Consider the following 19,847-nt stretch of genomic DNA (forward strand, 5'->3'; position numbering starts at 1 on the left):
ATTTCAGCCGGGGGGGGGGGGGGGGGAATTTGATGGAGGATTTTTCAAGTGTTCGTCCTTATCATCCTCAAGCCATCAAGTACAATGAGTCATGGTTGTGGAAAGGCCTCATTTGCATCTATACTTGATATTCATGAAAATAAATATGACCAACTATACTATTAGAATACATTTTTATTACTATTTCATGGGCTATAGAGGAGGGTATGATGATATGTAAATGTAATACAGTAAGACATGCATCTATGTATCGTCATATTTACATTTAAAATTCATATTTCTTCCTTTTGTACAATAAAATATTTGTAAAGTACATGTAAGGTACCTTTGGTCTCCAAAAACAAATCTGTAAATAGCCTTGTGTATGTCATGTAAAGTTGGAAAAGTCGGCTGATAATAAGATTAAAAGCTAAGTAAAATTAACTTGATAAACTTCAAGGTGCGGACTAATTATTTACACTTATTTTTCTGTAAAACTTCAGTAAAATTTAAAACATACACAATATAAATGATAATAATAAATCTACGCATTTACAGAAGCAAATCAGAATTTTTGGCATATCACTCTATATACATACAACAGAAAATCATAAGAAGCTATAAAACAATACTAGTCGTTTATGAATTCTTGGTAATAAGTCCTAATAAATGAACAGCCTGGAACCTGGAGAAATCATTTGTTGGTGAATTCAGCTCAACTAACAATCCACTACTGAACACCATTGCTAGACTGAACTAATTTACAATATCGAGGGAGTAAATGTTCTCCGACACTTTGATAAAGAGAGAAGTTGAAACAGGATTAGTATCATCTAATTTAATCTTATCTGCTAAAGTAATCTACCGTATTACATCAGTTGGTAGATAGCAGCAGAATCTCGGCCCCTGTACTGTAGTTAGTCAAAGTCGACTTCCAACTTGGACAGCTCTCCTTGAAAATATCAATGATCCCTCTCCTCAGGCGGTCTGTACTTCAACCCAAAGTGCTTGAACACGGATTCCTCCGTAGGGGTTGGCACAGATGTCCCCTTGTGGATCTTTTCTCCACCCTGCAATAGGAAGAGCACATATTATCTTTGAAACTTGATACCTTCCATAGCCCGCATTCTGTGAAAGACATAACTGGCATGATTAGGAAGACATGCATAACCTTGGGCTATCTGTTTTGTGTTACTTATGACCATAAATATCCTGTCTTCAACTTGCAAACCTTAGAGGTGATTCTTAAACTCAAATGTCTGGCATCAGCCTACATTACAGAGAACCAAGCGAAGACAGAAAGAATCGACCATCCACTATTAACACCTTCAGCGCCGAACCACGTAGATCGACGTGGCCAAAGCTGGTTGTCGGAGTCTCGTGGACTTCATGAAAGAACTACGCCATCGCCATCTTCAGGGCAAAGTAGGAACTGAAAAGACCAAACGGTATTTCGCGGTCTTTTTAGTTCTTCTCTTGCCCTGAAGATGGCGATAGCGTAGTTCTTTCATGAAGTCCATGAAACGTCCTCTTCTTCTTCAAACGACAAGAGGCAAGGGCGCACCAACCCCCTGTGCTTCCATAGGGTATCGGACAACCTACCTTACGGACCACTCCTACACACAGGGCATGCTCGTTTAAAGACATGCTGTTTTTCTTCGCCAGGTGTCTCAATGATCTGTTGAAATGGGCGGAGCCAGTGAAGTAGACAAGAGCACAGGCATATTCATCGTAGGGGATGACGATGATGTCCAGGCGCCGGTACTGAAAACGACCAAAGGTTCACTGAGGAAATTTCTTGGTTATATACGTATAAGCGAACACTTTCTTGATATAATGCCAGGGTGGCACTATTGAGACAGAATGGTTCATGAGTGTCTCAGAAAACCCCCATGCAACTCAGCCACGTTAAGCAACATACGGGGGGGGGGGGTACAAAACACTATACATTCTACAAACTGATTTCATACATTTGGTAATGTAGTACATGCACACATTCATCATGATTTGGAGAGGTTATTTCTTGTTGGCACAGAAACAAGACACCAGTTGGGATCACATGATAGGTGACGGGTTACTAGGTTTGGAGTCCAAGGACGACTGATTAATAGTGCACTGATTGAAGGTATCACATAACTCAAACCTCTATTATCAAGCTGTCAGTCGATAAAAAGAAAACAACACTCAAAAATTTAAGAATCATATCAGCAAATCTAAACAATAGCCCAGATCAGCAGTGATTAGGGGTATATTTAGGAACATACCGAACTTCCAGCGGTATTGCCTCCGTTACCTCCGCCCATAGATGCGCGCTGTCTGTCAAGCTAGCAATGTCAATACATTGAGGGGTCTACACAACAGCTAGACTGGTAATTCCTTACCTTTTTTCCTTCGCCAGGAAGCTTACAGACTCCAAGGTATTTTTTCTGGTTGCCGTCCTGCTCATGCGATACCAAATCATCAGTTATAAATCCTGAAAGGAGAAAAAGGGAGAGACATTTTGAGAAGCAGATATCACCTTTGAAGGAAAAGAGAACCTTGACAGGATCGCACCATGGTAAACTATGGCATAAGTTCAACACAGCATTTGCGGCACGTAGCCTTTTGAGCAAAAGACTCAGAACATGGAAGAATATGGAAGAACAAAAATTTCATGCCAACATCATGCAAAAACTCTTGGGGGTGAAGATCACCAGACACGTTGCCTCTCCCGAGAACTACAGTTAAAGCAAATTCGTCCAACAAGCCAGACGCTGGACATCCATTAACAGCTTCCATAGAGATCAAAAGGTGATCAGAGAGAAATTGGGATCAGACCAATCACCATTAATAACAGGATGTAGACATGATTGGTAATGTCAGGAGATTATCAGCACCACGACAACAAACAACACCAAGTTATATGCAACTGAGAAACGGTGATTGTTTTGTTGTTCGGGAGTAGGGAAATCAGGGGAAATTGCAAGCTCAGGTGGAGTGAGGCATGTGAGGCAAATAAAGAGACCAGTCCACAGTGACAGTGGGGTTCAATCGAACCAGGGACGTCTTGACTGCTAGCCTGAAGACCCACAACCGCAGCTCCTTTTTACTTTGGTCGGAGTGCGATGCACCATTCCTTGTAGGGTTTGACTGACCAAACCACAACGTGCACTTGTCGCACTCCAAAAGATCGATACATGGGAGTATGGTACATGAGAAATTACTCAGACCAATTATCACTCAACACCAGCATCTAGATATGACGCTGATGGGTCGAGCTGGTGCAGGTTGGATATTATCAAGGAGGACAATGGTGAGATCCCAAGTGAGATCCACCCCTCCTGCCCAAAAGTCGATGACAAGGTGACTCCACCATAATCTTAGTCATTGATGAAACTGTTTTAAGACTCGGAACAATAGCGTTGGCAATACAAGTGGCAATAATAGCGTTGGCAATGCTTTCAACATCTCACGGTCGCCCACAGAATGCCCCAAAATTATGAATCTAGTTAACCGAAGCCCCTCCACAGCAGACCTTTATGAAAGAATTGCAAGATTTGTGGGCACTAATAAATCTAAAAATGAGACAGTATCGATCAAGACCGAGACATGATAATGGGAAAAACTGCAGTTAGAAATGTTACTTCTAGTGGTGTTGGTTTGTCTGGTGGTGGGGGCGTCTGGTTCAAGCCATCACCAAATTACAATATCGGCACAGCGAAAGTTCTCATGATGGTGCCTATACACGAACAACAACCTACTAGAAATGACTTATCACCAACAATGTCGAGATTCTAGACATGATGATGTGGTAGTTTTGAATGATGGGGCAATGCAATAATTGGTGGGCCAGAGAGAAGACATGCCCTGGCCCAAGCGACAACAAGGAAAACCGGGCAGTTATCATACCAATTCACTCTGAAAAAACACTGGACTATCAGGGTGAGGTTCAAGCCATTTTACTGGACGTTACATGTGAAAAATGACTTCCTTGCTCTGGCAATGACAGCAAGGAGAAAAGGCAGAAATGGGCAGTCTGATAATCAGTCATATTCAGAAGGTGCATGCTCTCAGATTGACTCATTCCCAGGCATGATTAAGGAGGTGCTCACAATGCCAATTGATGCAGCCGTGACTAAGTACTTTGGAGACACCCAAACATGAAGCACTCCTGATCAATTTCACCACCTGGTGCCAATACATTTCTCATTATCCACATACGTATCATTCTGATATTCAGGTTTTCGATAATCCAACGTTATTATACACAGAATATCGAGTGGCGGAGTACAAGTGTATGGTAAACCACTGTTGCCAGGATGCATATGATTGATTGGGAAGAATGCTCAGTTACACTTTCTGCACTGATAAGGGGGGGGGGGGGGGGGGGGTGCTTGGTGGCCTGTAGGATCTTTTAAGTGCAAACAGCCATTATCGGAAATCCTATTTTAAAAGGAACTGGTTCTGTGTACGCTGATATATTTTCAAAGGAAATGATAAATCACACCATGTTCATCTTGATCATGCAGGATTTTTTTCTATCATAACCTTCACATTTATCATGATCAATGTGAGTACAACACATTTTCCAATCACCGCTAGCTTCCCAAAAACTAAACTGCACACATCTTTATTAATGATAATTTCATTCTACTGAGTGATCCTGGTGGCTTTACTTCTATACCCTTCATCTCATTGTCATAAATCAGGCAGAAACAAATATTTACGCTCTGGGACAACATCTATGAATTTCCAATAATCGATATCCTCTCCCAAACACACAGAGCCGCACACACACGGCGCCCAATCGAATCTACTGGTTTATACAGGGCCGCAATAGACTTGCTCGAACCTTTTCTCAAGCAAATTCTGTAGAGTGGTCAAATGCATGCACTCCACACACCACTTCATCAGGCTTGTCTATCGTTTCCAGAAATCTTATTGAATTTATTGATGTAAAGTTCTAGTTTCGTTATAATCGATATCGTCAGTTCAATACAGCAGATTCCAGGGGAGAAAGCGTCAATGACAATCGAATTGCATCACAACACTTATCAATTATTTCAGTATACGTAGGCAATAAGCTGCGTGTGTACTAGAGGGTGCTATTCCTATGAAATATTCATATTATTGATGAGGTCTCTACTCGTTTCTTTCTAATCAATACAAAGGCAGATTCACAGACAGATTGCATCAGACGTATTATGTAGATAAAAAGAAAGCAAGTCAGAACACCCATCATGCAATTTGAACAAGCTGAGCAATTACTTTAACAAAAACACTGCGTCGCCTGTTCCTTCTAACAACAAACGTGCAATGATTGGGGATGACCAAATAACAGCTAACTCGGCCACGCACGGAGCAGGCTCATGTCAATTTAGCCCTCCTGCGTCCTGCTGGTTCCCTGATCATACTGTTGGTGATCAGTAAGGAAATTAGCCATAAGACTGCTGAGTGTGATGAATATGTGACGATGGCAATTATCTTCAGTCATGCAAAAGTTAAGGATAGGGCGAATAGAACAAAGTACTGGTGTGGCTCTCTACCAACGGCCTTGCTTTAAGGATGTCGTTGCAGAGTGCATGCATAGAAGGTGCTTCTGATATGCATCAGGAAATGTACAGACATTCTACAAATTGTTTTTTGATGTGTAAATGGTAGCAAACTCTCACAGGGAGACTAATAAAGCCAGTTGCTGAGTTGTCTCTAATGTCTAACAATACAATGGATTCTATTCAAGTTTGGACCAGGACAGTTTTACCACTGGACCACCAAATTTGGAGCCTCACTATCCCGCCTAGCTGCCTTTTAAGGCACAAGGATCTGCTTTTAGATGTATAAATGCGATTGACGCACAAGGCAGATATATCGACATGCTTAGAACAAAACAATGTGACTTCTCACTATAGGCCTACTATTATAACAACCATACACCTCTATATGGTTTCAGCATGATCACCATCGATATCCTCACTTTGATCATCCCCATATCTCTCTATTAACTGACGCTGCACGGAGTGAATGGCCTTTTCATTATGCCCCACCAGTAAACCCGTCAGCGTGTTCATCGTCATTGCCTACCCGACCTACGCAACTGTATTCGTAAACACCTCAAGTATTAAAATTTATATATTCTCCACGCACTCGTTATGAACTGGGTTTTTATCCTTTTTTATTAATACGAAAAACAGAAACAGTCAAGACTGTGAAAAACACTGATGTTTACGGATGATCCCGTAAGAAGTGTCATGGCCTTCGTGATGTCAAGAAGTCAACAGAAGATTTACCCAAATTATATTTTCCCGCTAAATGTTTACGTGCTACACAAAACTAATCACATTATGCCCCTTGGGAATAAAAAGCGCCAACATCAACACCAAGATATCGCCTTCTTAGAACAAATCGATTGTGCAGACAAAATATCAGCGAGATAAAATTGGTAAAGCTATTCCACCGGGACAGGCGGCTTACCGTATTCATTACAATAAGCCGAGTGTTATTGAAGGACGGAAAATTTAGATAGTAAACACCTTTTATTGGCAGTTAAGAGGGAATTCGAACTCAGCAAAAAACAGATAAAGATAAAAAAATCAAGTGATGAAGAAATGCTAAGGACACGCCTTTCATGTTCACGCTGTTGCAATGGTTCGATCGCAAGTCGCAGCAACAAGAAACGCTCGTTTTCGCGGGGCTTGTGTGATGGTCTTAGATCAACAGGGCCGATCAATAGATGGTAACTCCACCACTATGCACTAATTCCGGACATGGCGGAAGACATTAAGTCCCTTTTGTTTTGTACTCCGTGTAGATAACCAAAAATTGCCTACCACAAATGGCCATGAGGTAAGGACCATTCTGCCATAGCAGCACATTTGCATCATTCAGCCATACTATCCAACCAGTTACAAATCTAATGGACCTGAGCTGGTAATTCCGATGGTAAGTGGACACAAATTGATGTATCCCCAAAAGATCACATTTAGTTCCAAGGAATATGTCAAGATCATGACGAATGGATGGAAAAGTAACTGCATTTTTAGCCTCAGCTGCTCAGTGATTCTTGCTGAATCAAGGCCAGGGGCGGGGAGACTTGAGGTACTGACTATGAAAGGTTGGATGACATGGTCAGAAAAGGTCCTTGCGGTGATTTTAAGGGGAAAATAATAAAGGCATGAGTTATATCTTTTTCACTCACTGAAGCCACTCCCACCAGCCCCTAATACTGGCAATTCACGGAAGAATAAAGCACCACTGTGGCAAACCACACAGAGCAATTTGCTATGAAATGTGATGAATACCAGCAGCAGTGTGATAACATCAGTGGAAGAAAAACTTTACCTATAAAGTATTGCACACCACTCTACCGAGAACATCAACCTTTTTGCCTCTGGCATAGATACAGTGAACTTTTTGGGGGAAAACCAGTGCAGTTTGTGAAGGAACGCATGGTATGAGCACGAAATGCATCGGCCTACACAGGAAAACCCAACTCCCAGCCAGGTAGGAGTATAACAGGTAATGGTTACCTGTTTCAAAGAATGAAATCGCTTTCACTGCACTAAGATAAACCCAGCGCAGCTTCTTTCCCCTTCACCGTGATAAAAGTGACGCAGAAAGAATATGAATTACTCTTCATCACAGTCAAGAAAATGGAAAGAAAGCGACCAATCTCATTAAAAGATTATGCCAGGACAATAAATCACAACTGTTGCTCTTTAGAAGATTACAGGTCGAAGCCTTGAGGGGGGGGGCTGTTTCAGGACAGTGGAACCTTGTGTAGCCAAAATCTCTCAAAGAAGGACACCCTTCCCGTCAAGTGCACAATCTATTTTGTTCCAAGCTAATTGAATAAAGACTTCATACATTCTTTCTTCTACCTAAGTCTGAAGTATTGCAGGAAATGAAACAATTCACTCCTCTGAACCCCTCTTCCATGAAACACCATCATGATGGCCAAGTCTTCCCTATTAATGGCTCTCAAAGGGACCATTATTTCCTGAGCGCCAAGAGAGGCATTGGGTTCTGAATACAAATCGATATTCAAGCCACTGATTTGTGAGAGTCAAGAATTTCAAGGAAATCTGGCAGCACACAACTCAAGATATACCGTAGTCATATAGTGATTTCCTGAGATGTCAAACTTCAAAAGAACTTCCGCTGAGTGTGTCACGAATAAAGAGAAGAATTGATTTCTATAGCTTAAAGAACTGACAAATAAAAGTAGAATTTTAAAGGACAGACATAAATAAAGTGTATAAAATGAAAGACATTCTGAGCTTCCGGCTATTCTCTGGATCAAACATGTCTATGAAAGAGATATCAAGCTGTTATTGTGACCCAGAAACCACCTTCAGAGAAGTTTTATGATGATTAGAGAATCACGAATTTGAAGAGAATAGAAACGATGAAAGACCTTGGTCACTCTATCGATAAAGCATGAAAGCTTTCGTTTTGATTGAATTGATCAGTTGTGTCCCGAGACCCATTTCGAGCAATCTTGAGAATCGTGTACTTTAGTACCTATTGTTGAGATTGATTATTGAGGAACGAAAGTGCTCTACATTTTGTATCATACATGTCTTGATCAGAATGGCTGTCAGCCCCAAAGGCCCTTCCATTAGTGGTGTCATAGGCCACCTTGGAGAGATTTCCTTCCTTAAACAAATGAATGACAGCCTTTATGATTATATCCCCTCTAAGTCTACGAACAACTGTATGGTAATGGTTAAGGACATTCATCATGAATCCTACCGACATAATTATGTATTGTCACACGAGATGGTTATGAATGGGATATAACAATACGGAAATTTAGATGCGCTTCAGTATGATTTATTCTGCAATGTTAAAGGACAGATTCAGTACACACCTCACAGAATACACACTTGCTCTAAATAGATGCCTCATATCCCTTAATGCGGATTGTGTGAAACCTAGGCAAGAACCTCCCCAGTCATTATTTTTGAAAAGACACAAATAGTTAATAGCCATATATCTTAGGTTGTGACTGAAGTAATACGATACCTGATGAAACGGGTTTCCCAACTTTGCCTATCCCATACCCCACAAATTACAAGATCACGCAGCCACACAAAATCAGTATTTTTCCACTATTAAAGCGAACTTACCACTGTGGTTGTGACCAATTTGGTTAAAATAGAAATTATAATGCAACACCACAGACTCTCGTTTGTCTGCAACCCAGTGATATACCACGATGGTGATTGTGAGCCACACCTATTGCTGAAGTAACAGGAAGCAGTTTGGTATACATTTGTACTTTGGTGGAACATTTGAATGGTTGAGGGGGGGGGGGGGGGGATAAAGAGCCTTTAAATGTCATTCTGTCATACACGTTGACAAGGCATACATCATGCTCATTATAAATCAAATCAAACAATAATTGGCCTCGTTAGACCACAATTACACCAGAACCATTGACACCATTTCAAGCCGCTGAAGTCAATCCTCCAGAGATCAACTTTTGAATAATGAATAGCATTTCATCATGTTCTAACCTGGAAAACCCTTCTCAAAACTTCCTTGGTGAGAAATCATGGCTGATTCTCCGAAATCAAATCTCAAAGACACATGAACGAGGTGATAACATTTATGACCCATTACCCAAAACTTAGACCTAAGTCGCCTCGGTTATGGCAGAGTCTTTCAAAGACTCTGGTTTCGGTCTGCATTTTCGGTCTAAAAGGGCCGCAAGAGAGGTATTAATTATGTCCATAGATTAATAATGCAGAGCCCACTGGTGGTATAAGGTGCCTCCATTGTCTTGTTATCTCCAGTATCTTCTTGCAATAGCTGTAAATCTCTTGAAATTATTTCTTGTGTGGGGTGAATAGTTGAACACTACCTGCCGTTTCCGACTGTGCCGAGACTGAAAATGTCTCGCCACAGCTCTTGCCCTGTCTAGAATACAAACCCACGAATAGCAGTGGTATTGTCGACAGGGGACACGACACTGTCTCTTGAAATAAACCATTGTCCAACTCAGACAAGTCCAGAGGGTATGATGGTGTCAAGGACGCCCCACTTTGCTGCTGGACATCCTTCCAGCAGCTATACAATGGTGGTGAACAGAATGGAACAAGAGGTTTCTTAAAAATAACACCCCACATCCTCTTCCACGGATTCAATGTTTGCACAAGAATACTGAAATGGGCCAAGTAGCAATTGAATTCCGGATATTCTGATCTAGAATATACTTCCTCAGTAGTGAGGTGTTCCAGTTATTAGATTTGTCTGAATTTTCAGAAATCATGACTTTCTATGCAAGGGCCAAGTAAACCTGATTCTTGATACACAGGATGATGTTTAACCTTCCTTTCTGCATGGGGGAGGGGTTGTTCCACCCAGCACTGAGAAACATGTCAGTCCCAATTCGCGATTAGATGATTCCTGTATAGTCTTTCAGTCAGTTATTCAGAACACTATCACTGAACTTACATTAAATTTAACTTGGTGTCAGTCCAAAGGGCTTTAGTTAAAACTAAAGGACATAGCACCAAGTAAAAGTTGATGCCAAGTTGGTCAGTCGCTTACTTTGTTTTGACCATTTCGGCAAGGAATACATTACATAGGGTAACATTGAATCTGATATTCGAGGCCAAGCACAAGGGACACCCTGTAGATCACTGCCTGACTGGATTCAACTGTCATCTGCCTTGCCATATTTCATACATCCAACAAAGACGGAGTCAAAGGCAAAAATCTATCAAACATTAGAAATTTATTCATCATTGAAATGCAATGCCTCTGGACATAAAAACAATACAATATTTCACATTTCAGAAGCAAGAATAAATAAATTGTGGAGTTGCAGCAGCAGATCTTATACATTATGGACGCTGAATGAACCGACTGCATGGCCTAGGGACGAAAGAAAGGTCTCCTGCGGGAGAATGACAGTTGAGAACTGGTAATGTTAAAACATACTTTTCATACCATCGGTTACCAGCGTTCCTGTATATACATAACATATATCTATCATTACATTGTATGTACTCAGCTGAGTCATATTCACAGTATGATTATTCTAGTGGGCCATATGCCAAAACTACTTGAATTGCAAAATATCTAGGCCAACCACTTTCAGGCGAAAGCCTATACCCAGCCCCTCAGAAGCACGTAATTTGATAGATGAGTATACCTGAACTGTGTATTTTCAATTAAACCTGTCCCAAGGTCTTTACTCTGAACTATCCTATGAGTAATATACATGTACATCATGGAAATACAAATTATAGCCAGGTATTCAGTATAAACTATGGCAGATTTGACCACATCATTGATGGAGGAATGAACCCCTGGCTCACTTAACTGAGAAAACACAGTAGAAAACACGGTAGGCCCATGAAGAATGTGCAATTCATATAAGATTTCTAGGTATATACCGGTACGGATAATTCTTAAAGAGAAGAACTTATGGCAGATTATCATTCAAGGACTACGATCAAATCTAGAGATCAAACTTTTGGACAATGATCAAAAATACAGATCAAAGTCTGCTCAACGACATGAAAATTATACTGATAGGCCGAAGATTCCCTATAGTTCTCTGTCTCCTCCGATTAGTTTTAAATGGGACTATAGGCAGGAACCACACAGGTCAGATTAAGTTACATAAAGTTCAGATTTCTCTCAAGTTTTAAAAGCTTTCTTTCCCAAATCAAGTTTGAACTGCTTACTTTATTCTGACGTCCTATACAATCATGTAGCAACAGTTAACAGATTTACAGCAGAAAAGTATAAAAGAGTTCATAGCACCAAAACACGGGGAACAATCCCCACCGCAGAGTCAGGTTTTCTCCTCGAACAAAGTCACATCTGGAGACAACACTAGCAAGTCTTAATACCAATCCTCCTCCACAGGTATCCAATCACTGTCATCGTTATCTCTTCTCTAAATGACATAGTCATCATCCATCTCCTCTGCAAAATGTGACCAAGTTCTCAAAACGTGACTCCTTTCCCAAGTTAGTAATGTTGTAAAAGCGAAATCGAAACCAGTCTCCAATTCCGAGGCCCCACTACCTTAGTACCAACGCCGTAGAAATATCCTTAGATACGATTCTTGGTTTAGCGTTCAGTAAATGTCATTTCAAACACAATAGTGGTTATTTTCCGAAATATTGAACACTCTGCCTGTATTATTGGGGTCTAAAATGTTCGCCAGGCCATTTCGTCGCACCCTGTACCTCTGCGAAGACAGAACGCTATCATTTTCCAAATTCTGTTGAGCAGACGCCTCGTTATCACAATCGTGCGTTGAATCGTCAAGAACGCAGTCTGAAGCAGACGACTGTTCATTTTCACAACGTTGTGTTTCCGTGGTGATTCTCGAACATTTGCAGGGCATATTGTGTAAGTACTCTATCTCACCTGTTCTCAAGTCCTGGAAGATGTCCGCGACAGCGTTCCGACGGCGACGCAAATGTGGCGGCGTGTTTGCAACAACCGAACCAGCTACCGCTGCAACTTGCTGTTCCGTCATCGTGTCAAGCATTTTCGTTTCTTCAACTTTCGACATCCGACGATGAGAAAATTCGTATAAATTCTTCCTCTAACGTTTACAAAGTATATAATCCGATAATTCACTCACAAAGTCCGCAAGGACGTTTGATTTGCCTTAGTGTGCTCTTACTATCAGCTCTGAATGTCTATTGTCAGCTGTCGTGGACGCGCGCCTATTTATCGGCTTATCGTCATGATCGTCTGCCAGCTGATGATGCGTTGATGACGTCAATCGCGCCCAATCAGAACGAGGGTTTTCCAATAATATCATGAATATCTAGGTCATGGTAGTTCTATAGACATTTTTCATAGGGGTACGGCAACGATATTACCGGTAGTATATATCATATACCCCCAAAATTCACATTTAGGAAAAACACTTCTATAAATAGATCAGATGAGCACTTCCCTTACGGCATCGAATGATTAATCTACACCAGACTTAATACACAATTAAAACATCAGTTTTCTACTCAGTTCAGCCAAATTGTTGTTAAAACTTTGGGAAGTAAAGATCCTACCCGCACTTTGCGTCGTTTTCTATCATCAAATTGCCAGTAAGACATTGACAAAGAGTTCCCGCAATCATTGTTGAACAGATATCTTGACCTGATATACATGGGTTATGCGACTACATTTTTGCTCTTATTCAACAGTGAATGACCAAAGGTTAGGAGCGGCAAAGCCACAGCGTTTTAGGCGGGAAACCGTTTTGGCAGGTTTATACGACGTCCCGCGCTGTGCGCGGGTTGCCGACACGACTTTTTGCGAATCATGGAACCGGTCCAAACCATAAACTGCAAGTGTCGTATAGGGGGCTACATGTATTAACGTGACCATTGGTGGCCCAACACTGACCGGAATCCAGATCATTACTGACTGCCATTCAATGTGATGAAAACGTCCTTGCTATACAAGAAATAACACTAAACCGCACCCAACTGCCAAACTCATGATCTAATAAACGTGTACTGCGACGAATCAGCGCGTCGTCTCTCTGAACATTGATTGAATAAGAGTCTTTCAATAAAGAAAGACTGATTAAATCATATATAAATGTGTGAAATAGTTATATCTGTCAGGTCTGGTCATCGAACTGCCTGTGACGTCAATAGAAGTCCAATTATATCGATGTATTACATAACACTTTTTGATCGCGCAATATTACCCTCAACCTCAGTGTAGATATTGCAAACTTTTACATACGTTTCGTCTTGTGATATTACCACTAGTATAATTTCAATCATGACTGACTGAAAAGTTTTAATCAATTCTTGATGATCGGGAATAACTTCAATGATCTAGTTAGTGAATGAATATCCATCCGTCAGCTCTGTTTGTAGATGAATACTCATCCGTCAGCTCTGTTTGTAGATGAATACTCATCCGTCAGCTCTGTTTGTAGATGAATACTCATCCGTCAGCTCTGTTTGTAGATGAATACTCATCCGTCAGCTCTGTTTGTAGATGAATATCCATCCGTCAGCTCTGTTTGTAGATGAATATCCATCCGTCAGCTCTGTTTGTAGATGAATACTCATCCGTCAGCTCTGTTTGTAGATGAATACCCATCCGTCAGCTCTGTTTGTAGATGAATATCCATCCGTCAGCTCTGTTTGTAGATGAATACTCATCCGTCAGCTCTGTTTATAGATGAATACTCATCCGTCAGCTCTGTTTGTAGATGAATACTCATCCGTCAGCTCTGTTTGTAGATGAATACTCATCCGTCAGCTCTGTTTGTAGATGAATATCCATCCGTCAGCTCTGTTTGTAGATGAATACTCATCCGTCAGCTCTGTTTGTAGATGAATACTCATCCGTCAGCTCTGTTTGTAGATGAATACTCATCCGTCAGCTCTGTTTGTAGATGAATACTCATCCGTCAGCTCTGTTTGTAGATGAATATCCATCCGTCAGCTCTGTTTGTAGATGAATACTCATCCGTCAGCTCTGTTTGTAGATGAATACCCATCCGTCAGCTCTGTTTGTAGATGAATATCCATCCGTCAGCTCTGTTTGTAGATGAATATCCATCCGTCAGCTCTGTTTGTAGATGAATACTCATCCGTCAGCTCTGTTTGTAGATGAATACTCATCCGTCAGCTCTGTTTGTAGATGAATACTCATCCGTCAGCTCTGTTTGTAGATGAATACTCATCCGTCAGCTCTGTTTGTAGATGAATATCCATCCGTCAGCTCTGTTTGTAGATGAATACTCATCCGTCAGCTCTGTTTGTAGATGAATACCCATCCGTCAGCTCTGTTTGTAGATGAATATCCATCCGTCAGTTGAATGACTACCCATCCGTTTATCGATGAATGCCCATCTGCAGTGTCAGAGGATGACTATCCACATGTCAGAGGTCAGGACGAAAAGTGCTGTACAACAAAACTCCTTGGAAGCATTTTGTGACAAAATAAGTTACTGCTACCTCGTATATCGAGAAGTTATATCAGGATGCCGTAACTCATACTACATCATTTCTGGCTAGACAACTTCTATCAAGCATCAGTTTTCTCAGTATTAATAAAGACCCAAGAAATGAAATGTCCAAAAAAGAAGACTAAGATTACAACCCTGTTCCTAGTTCACATGATCAAAGCCATTACTTACTTCGCACAACGCTTCATTAGTCCCAGGACTAAGGTTAGCCAAGGTCCATCTTATCAAGAGCCCTTATGATTTGATAAAGGATATTATACCATATCAAGAAGGTTGTCAATATTCAAGGAAAGACAATAAAATTCCGGGGCTAGAGGTACTTGTATTTCACCTTGTGTTAACTGATGATCAAGTATTGCAACTGTATATCAACCACGTGTGATTTAGGCCAGCTTAGAGTGACATCATCCTGGGTGGATTGACTGGACCACGACTTATAAGGTAAAATGTCTCTGGGTCAGTCAGACAGGGTGATGGAACACACAAATAAGTCACAGGTGGTTAAGTTACTCTCGCAATGAGTGTGAAGATGATGATGCTTATTGACACTGTAATACTGTCATAGGAAATGTTATTCAAAAACAAAAGCGATTTGTCCAAAATGGTCCAGACTGTTGTTTTTCAAGACATCATGACAGACAATAACAAATTTAGCTACAGGAAATTAGATTTTCCTAAAGACATCCCACCGGGCAATATTATGGTGAAGACTTTCAACTGCTGTGGTCCTGGAAATTATATTATAATTCACAAAGAATTATCTGGATAACCTGGATGTAGCCGTCATTGGCATCATCCTCAAAGGAGCACTTCTAATATCTAGGACCTGGTATTAAGACCTAAAAGGGGTACGCCATTTGTAATGTTTACTGGTGGCTCAGGATGACAGAAGTTCAGTCATAGAAAACCCTGTAGTGCAGTTGTAATGCATGAAAATTAGCCGGAAACTTGGTATATACTATAGTATTTGTATATCTGTGTACATAATGACAATGTTGAAATGTATATTCAGTGCACATTGAAAATGTGTTGGGTGAGAGACGGAACCGAAGAGAATAACAAGAAGAGTATAAGCTAATTGTTAATGTCTACCAGCAATCTAAAATAGTACTATTTGAGCTCAGGACTAGGGCAACTATGACGCAACTGAATCGCTTTCACACCATAAATGGCGCTGCGATAAAAAGTAGGAAATACCACGACGAGAATGACGATTTTCACTTTGGTGACATCACAACCATGTTTGAACATCTCTACCCGATTGCTACTATGTCATATTTACCTCTGTTTGTTTGGGGGCTGCTTGCTACTATTGACGGTGGATGAAAGAGGCGGCTCTGCCCCATCGGAGTAAAGAGAGTGTTGAATGCGAGTCAGTTCACCCCCACCCCTGTCCCCCTCCCCCGCTTTATATATCAGCAAAGGCACATACTTTTGTAAACAGTCTACCGCAGCCACCCACCACCCAGTTCCAATAGACTTACTTACATAAAATGCTTCACAAAACTTCTTCTTGAAACCCGAGGTGTGACTGATTGATGTAACAGCGCCAACAATTAATAGCCATCACCTCTGACTGCGATAATGGTCCCCTGAGCATACTGTGTATCACGCATCCAGGTACCGAGATGACGGGAGTAGCAAGAGAATGACATCACAAACCAATCATGCTAATTGCAGGTAAACACTGACAGAGCTTGTCATCAGATTTACTGGTAAAGCAAGGAATTATTTGTGGCAAGGGTGACGCAAATTGTGCCTTATGTTATGTACCGGTACTTTATTCTGTAGTAGGTGAAGGTTTCTTTCCTGATGAGGCCTTCTGAATCTTCATTGAATAAAATTGGTGTTTTTCAATCAGATTATCATCAGTGAGAACAACATGTGACAAGATTCTTTATTCTGCATGTGCAATGTTCTGACAAAATCCATTTTGATTTTGGTCATCATACAAAGCTGACTGATGATGAAATTCTGAAAGTTTTTGTGTGTACTGCTGCAGGAGTGTCTATACAAATTGCAATTTTTAAGCTTTGTGATGCAATCAGTAACAATAAGTTCAACACTATCGCCATCTGATGGTCATGTGAAGAAGTACAAGTCTTTTGTCAACCAGGAAGGTCTGATGAGGAAGTTCCTTGACTTTATGAATGGAAAAGGTGCCATTCATAAATATCAATGTTTCCCATGATCAGAATCCCCCAATCATGACATTGAAACATTGAAGCTTGTGATGACACTTCTTTATTAATCTTAACACGGCCTTGAGACACACAATATGTACCTACAACGTTTAATGGATGGTCACAACTCAGAATTTATGGGACAACTAAAGATTGAAAATAAATTTGATCACCTTCGTCCCTCAGTTTTGTTAATAACTGCCCAAAGACACCTCGATGTGATTTGCCATCGGGATGAGTCACCAGGATGTCGACATCTCCACAAGTGGCCTTCCCACGTCGGTATGAGCCACAGGCTTGGGCAATGAGACCAGGGTCAATTTCATGACACGCACGCTTTACCTAAGATATGGTGTTTGGGATAAAGAAAAGAAACATTAAGACGAAGACCTTTGTAAATACACAGTAGAAGCAGATGAACTACTTTTAGCCAGACAAACGGGCCTGCCATAGCATGATAAATAACTGACTCAAGCTTCATGAGACCTCTAGATTTGGCATGGAAATGAACTGAGGTCCCTTTTAACTTGGAAATAAGCTGACTAGAAGTACACCTACCTGAACTTCAATCTCTCCAGCCTCTTCCCGCGGCATCCTTTCAACAAAGTCGTCATAATGAGCCAAACCGATTTTCTGCTGTTTGGTTAAATCACCTCTTTCTCGCAGATCATCGAGAGTCTTCAGGCCCATCTGCATCCACTTCCTGGCTGTTGTTGGCCCAGCTCCCCAAAGATTCATAAACAGGCTCATGGTGGTGACATCCTCCCTTGAACTGAGCTCATTCAGTTTTCTAAGTTCTCCACTCTCAGCAATTTCCCAGATTTTATCGGCAAGTTTTGCACCGACTCCTGGTATAGCTTTGGCTTCCTGCAGAAGAGAACGTTCAAGGTATGTTAAGCTACTAAAGTGGTGGGCCAACATGACCCACTCTTTTCTTATTTTTAAAATCAATTGCGATCTTGTCAATAAGAACAGCAATCTATTGGTGAGGTTTTTAACAGATACAAACAAGGATTACTACCTTCCAAGTAGTGATTTTCTTCGGGTGTCTTTTCAATGCAGTCACAGCCTTACTATAGCTAAACGCCCTCCATTTGTCATTGGTGTTCTGGTAAAGAGTGGCCATTTGCTAAAAAGTAAGAAGAGACAATACTTTACTGACATGTCATTCAAATAAAAGAAGCTTTCAGAACATGATATGATATGTAAGTTCAGGCAAACAGAGGGCCAGCAACAAGATGAAAAATGTTGTCAAAACGGATGTAAGTTTTTTGCTTCCTTACCTCCAGTTTGGCAGTGACATGCTCATTGTGGTTCACATTCAAGGGAGCCTTGGAGGACATAGAGCAAATCCAATTCCCAGTCTGGAAAAGAGAAGTTTTCATGATCACATAGTCTTTGTTATTTAGTGCTACTTCTGCCTCAAGTCTCAAGCTCTTCAAAACTTACTGGAAAATTCTTCAGTGGAGAAGTATGAGGAGTTGTATCGGAGCCACTAGCTGCAGCACTTTGTTCATCCTCATCCCCACTCGGAACATAGTCACTCTCTGGATCGCTGTCTTGAGAAGTCGCCTTCTTCTGGTAACTCTTTGTGCCTTGAACATTACCAGGGACATTTGGCTTTTCATCAACATCACCATCTGAAGCGCTATCATCAGTGTTCTCTCCGATTAAATCAGCACTCTGCAACAGCTTATCAAAAGTTGATTCTACCACTCCTACAAGGGCTGCAGGTTCCTTGCCTTCCAACTTTTCAGGTTTACTTTCACTATCCCCAAACCCAGTTGAAAATTTAAAAGGTATTTCATCCTTTGGGACAATTTTTGGTTTTGCCCCAACATTTTGTGTTGCACTTGAACGAGTCCTTGGTAGTGTCCTTCTTAACTCGTGTCCCTCAACTGACATCAACTTTTTCACCTTGAGACAAGAACTAATCCATGTGGACTTGACAACTACAATGGCCTCAGGTACGACATCTACTTTTAAAATGTTACACATACGATCGTAATCCATCTTTTCATCAACAACAATGTGCGACAGAGACACCGAATTGGAGTACTTTGCAATGAAATCACCGCCATTCTTTTTTATTTGTTTGCCAAAAAGATCACGTCGAGTCTTACCAATGCCGGCTTCAAGTATGAAAATGTTCAACCCACAGAATATGCCAGATTTGCTGTCCAAGACCCCAGCACCACTACCAATACATGGAACACCCTGTACATTCACACTACTGGGTCTACTGTCACTTTTGTTTTGGGGTTGTTTTTGGCGTTTTCCGGCAGGATTTTCATCAGACACGTCGTCCCTGCCTCGCTTTTTATTATTTCTTTTATCCTGGCCCCTCTGCATGGTTGTAACATCAATGATCTCTTTGTAAACACTAAATTTTGAAAGGCGAAATGTTTTAGAAAATAAACAAAACGACGGAGAGACATCTAGTGTTTGCCAAAGGAACTAAATATAGCGTCATAGCTTACTATATACAGGGTGTCACAATAAAAATCATAGTAAAAAAGGAAGTTTCCAAGCCTGGTGTGAATGGCAAGGTGTCTTGTCCAATGACGTTAGCTTGATGAATGTCAAAGTGTATTGCCCAATGATGTTCCCAGGCCAAGCCTTGTCATGATTGGGTTTTAAAAGAGTCGTTCCTAAGCCTGGTGGTGAAAGGTGAAGTGTCTTGCCCAAGGATATTCTTATGACTGAAGAGTGTGTTGTCCAATTCATTCCGCTGT

General features: G+C 41.0%; 1 protein-coding gene across 1 annotated transcript; it reads right to left on the bottom strand.

Annotated features, from left to right (window-relative positions):
- Positions 1 to 194: 194 nt before the first annotated feature.
- LOC135489832 (DNA polymerase lambda-like) lies at positions 195 to 19,535 on the bottom strand. Its single transcript, XM_064775390.1, has 8 exons — positions 18,562 to 19,535; positions 18,396 to 18,476; positions 18,134 to 18,241; positions 17,671 to 17,979; positions 17,286 to 17,454; positions 2,361 to 2,452; positions 1,582 to 1,743; positions 195 to 1,049 (listed from the first exon to the last, which is right to left on the bottom strand). Exons 1-8 carry the CDS (start codon positions 19,462 to 19,464, stop codon positions 942 to 944), a joined length of 1,932 nt encoding a protein of 643 aa, XP_064631460.1. The 5' UTR covers positions 19,465 to 19,535; the 3' UTR covers positions 195 to 941.
- Between the last annotated feature and the right edge of the window lie 312 nt (positions 19,536 to 19,847).

Source organism: Lineus longissimus, chromosome 6, assembly GCF_910592395.1.
Source record: "Lineus longissimus chromosome 6, tnLinLong1.2, whole genome shotgun sequence".
NCBI classification, from domain to species: domain Eukaryota; kingdom Metazoa; phylum Nemertea; class Pilidiophora; order Heteronemertea; family Lineidae; genus Lineus; species Lineus longissimus.